The 4,106-nt window shown below is 37.2% G+C and overlaps 1 protein-coding gene across 1 annotated transcript in view; it reads right to left on the reverse strand.

The window, feature by feature from the left end:
- NBAS (NBAS subunit of NRZ tethering complex) overlaps positions 1-4,106 on the reverse strand; it is a 750,019-nt gene that overhangs the window by 253,952 nt on the left and 491,961 nt on the right. Inside the window, exon 36 of the mRNA XM_042781864.1 lies at positions 1,536-1,703. Coding sequence (XP_042637798.1) covers positions 1,536-1,703 — 168 coding nt within the window. The remainder of the gene's footprint in view (positions 1-1,535; positions 1,704-4,106) is intronic.

Raw genomic sequence — 4,106 nt, forward strand, 5'->3', positions numbered from 1 at the left:
TACTGAGTGTCCAAGGCTGTAAATCTTTATGGAAGTAGACTGCCATAATTTTCTCCAATGGAGTAGCTGGTAGGTTCAAACTGGTGATCTTTGAGTTAGCAGCTGAAGGCACTTAACCAATGAAGCATCAAAGCTCCTTCTGAAATGTATATAAATCTTAAAGTCAGCCTCTTGCCAGTTTTATAACCCATGAATGTTTCTTCAAGGACCTGGAAACCTTCTCACTGAAATGCAAGTATTAAGGAAGATAGCACCACTGTTTCCAAGTTTCTGTGGGAGGGCTGGAGCCTAACCTCAGCTGGTGTCTTACTTCAAGCTGCAAAACTATCTCCATCATAAAGACATAAAAAGTTTATTTTTCCTTTGGATAAAGTAAATTAGCAAAGATACCTGTTACATGATACTCTAATTATCACAAGAATATAGGATAAACTATGTGTGATAAATAGTGTTCTCAAGCCCTCTTTCTTTCCTACTGGAATATAATCTCCTAAGAGGAAGAACAGCAGACTAAAATATCCCCCTACTATCCTCAATGACTGACATGGTATTTACACACAGAAAATGCCTGATAAATACTTAATGAATGAATGACTACGATGCTCAATGAATATATGGAGTGAAGTGATAAAAAGACATATGGTTTTTCCCTTAGTTTTCTAGTATTAACACTAATGGATTTCAGTGTGATGATACAGAGAAGATAGCAGAAGACCAATGAATTGAAAGGTCAAAGAAAGCAAAACTCAATCACCATATTGCCTGTTCTGACTTTTGCTTCCAAAATGGAGGAAAGAACCTGTTAAACTGTTCTCTTTGATTATAGCCCAAACTGGTTCCTAGTACTCTTCCCACAATACTGGTCTATGAAAATATAACCAAAACAAGTAAGCACCAATAAAATCATTATCGTTTCATCTCACAAATTCTTTAATTCTGCGAGTAAAACAAATACTACCTAAACTTCTATCAGTGGCTTTTGCAAGTACAGTTATCCTTTGGTATCCACAGGGGATTATTTCTTAGAAAGCTCTCCTCAATACCAAAACTTACAGATGGTCAAGTCTCTTATATAAAATGGCACAGTGCTTGCAATATAACTTACGCCATCCTCCCGCATCTTTAAATAATCTCTAGGTTACTTATAATATTTAATGCAACTTAAATACTATGTACTCTACACACCTTCTTAGTCTTTGAGGGATTGCTTACACCATTTAACTGTTTTTAGAAGCCTTTGTTTCCCCCAAATTATTTTGGAATATTTTTCATTCATGGTTGGTTGAATATGTGGATGTAGAATCCATGGATATGATGGGCCATCTGTCTTCTCTGGAAGTATACTACATAATAGCATTACATAAAACAGATTAATTATTTCCTATCTCATGGGAGCCAAAGAGTACTTAAGAGATTTTTCAATAATCTAGGGAAAATAAAGATGAAACAGTAGTGAAAACAACAGACAGTGCTAATGAATTGCTACAAACCACACAATGGATTTAAAAAAAAAAAAAAGCAGTAACATTGCATACCTGAAGGGGTCGAAGGTAAGTTAAAGACTTCTTCCACCACTGTCCATCACTGACAGCTTGCAGAACAGCCTTGGTTGTAGTTGTGGTATTGGAAAGAACTTTCATGGTAGTGGCAGTGGTCCAATGCAGTAAGTCAGCTGAATTGCTTCCTGGAACACTTACTTCATCCTATGATTAAAAAAAAAAAAAAAAAAAAGGTAAGAGTGAAAAATCTATGCGTATTAGAAGCAGAGCATAGAGTACTACAGTGACTGTTTTTGTTTTAAAATATCATTCTTTAGAGATGAAGATAAATAAATTAAAAAATAATAATCTATTGTTACTAAAAAAAAAGGTGGGTGGGGGACCAAGCACAATTTTGTTCCTAATATTTTATCAAATACATTTCTTTAAATTTAATACCTTACAAATTTTATCATAAATTTTTCAAGAAAGAGAGGTTACCTTCTAAAACACAGTATAAGACATCTAATTCAGTACCTACAAAAGGTGGCAGTCAAAAATAGTGGGATCCACCTGGATAGAGTGGAAGAACAATGTGGAACAAAACTCAAAATTAGAAAAAGGAATGAAGAAAACTTAAGTCATATGGGATGATATCAAAAGAAGTAACATGTCTAGTTGAAAATTCCAGAACAATAGGAGGCAAAAAAAAAAAATAGAGAAAATTGTCAAAGACATGCTAGCAGAAAACTTCCTCAATATCATGAAACATGAAAGGATATCCATCCAAGAAGCTTAATAAACCCCATATAGGATAGATCACTAAGGAAAATCACCAGGCCACGTTATAATCAAACTTGTCAAAACCAAAGACAAAAAAGGAATGCTGAGAGCAGCTCAGGGAAAACAAAATGTTATCTACAAATGGCAACCAATAAGACTAAGCTCTGATTTCTCAAGAGAAACCATGCAGGCAAGAAAACAATGAGATGACAAATACAAAAACTTGAAGAAAAAGAACTGCCAACCAGGAAATATATATCTAGCAAAATTGTCTCTCAAATATGAGGGTAAAATTAAGACATGCAGGCAAAAAGAAATCAGAGGAATTTGTGAAAACCAGACCAAACCTGCAAGAAAAGCTAAAGGGACCATATCCAACAGAATACAACAGTATTTGTACAGGGAGATAGCTCATGGGCAGGAATGCATAGGAAAGAAGAACTCTGGGAAAAGTTAACAATAAGGAGATAGTGGGAAGAGAGCTTTAACATCATGGGGATTACAATTAATGTCATGAAACAAAAAGTGGATGAACTGCTGTATGGAAAATTAATTTCCTCTATACTTTCACCCAAATCACAAAAATTTTACAAAAGAAAAAAAAAAAATTATATCCCTGATCCCTTTTATAGAAAGCAGAAAGACCTATGACCCACTAAGTCTTTTAAAGGAAAAAGGAAGAGCCTCTGCATTTGGCTGCTAACCAGAATGCTGGTGGTTCAAATCCACCAGCCACTCTTCGGAAGGAAGCCTGGGTAATCTACTTCCATAGAGATACCACGTCAAAAACCCAAGGAGAGGTGGCTATGAGTTGGAAACAAACAACACAACTGCAGTGAGTTTGGCTTTGGGTTTTGGTCCTTCCCCACAGAGTAACATGCTATATTTCGAGGGGTAGACAGACCACCTCCAATAATCCTCCTCTCCCATTCATGAATGAGACCACTGACATAGATCATAGCAATAAAGTAGATATACTCAAAACCAAAAAACTACCCCCCACTACTCCAGAACACTTACTAATAATGACTTGGCGATACTTGGACCTTTGTGTAAACTTGGCTGGACCACAATTCTGTGAGCTTTAAGCAATTGTGATATGGGTTAGTCTCATGACAGGATCGGACGTATATGTTTTGAGCAGCCAATCCATTGAAAGGGAGTTTCCATAGGGGTGTGGCTTGCTTCCAATTTATTTATGGACATCCTGGGAAAAGACACACTCTTCTGTGCATAATGATCCTGTTGTGATGTCTACAAACTGTCCGTGCATAATTTGAACAATACACCATTCAGTCTGGAGATCTTGGATTCGTCATTCATTGCAGTAAACAGCCAGTATACTGCCTGCCAACTTTGAGCTCATTAGTCCCTGCAGCTGCGTGAGTTGGGAAAAGTCTCCAGCTTGACATTTGATCCAAGAACTTGGGACCTGCTGGCTTCTATAAGCCACTGAGCCATTTCCCTAAGATAAATTTCTCTTTCTCTATATGAATATAGAAGTTTTACTGATTGTGTTTCTCTACAGAACTCAGCCTAACACATTTGGTACCAAGACTCGTTCTAGAGCGACAAAATCATAAGGATGGGCTTCCTAAATGGGTTCTCACCAATTATGTTTTGGTTCTCCAATTTGATTAATGGTAAAGGCATTGGTGACCCTGCCTCCATTAGTAAAGAGGGCCCTGCTAATCCATGGTGTGAGGTGGCAACATTAATATACAAAATAGCACCACCTATAGAGTAAGGAGCTCTGGTAGCATAGTGGCTAAAGCACTTGACTGCTAACCAGAAGGCTGGCGGTTCAAACCCACCAGCCACTCCTCGGAAGGAAGGTTGGGCAAT

This window comes from Orycteropus afer, unplaced genomic scaffold (genome assembly GCF_000298275.1).
Source record: "Orycteropus afer afer isolate SDZICR_OR568_19922 unplaced genomic scaffold, OryAfe1.0 scaffold00187, whole genome shotgun sequence".
NCBI classification, from domain to species: domain Eukaryota; kingdom Metazoa; phylum Chordata; class Mammalia; order Tubulidentata; family Orycteropodidae; genus Orycteropus; species Orycteropus afer.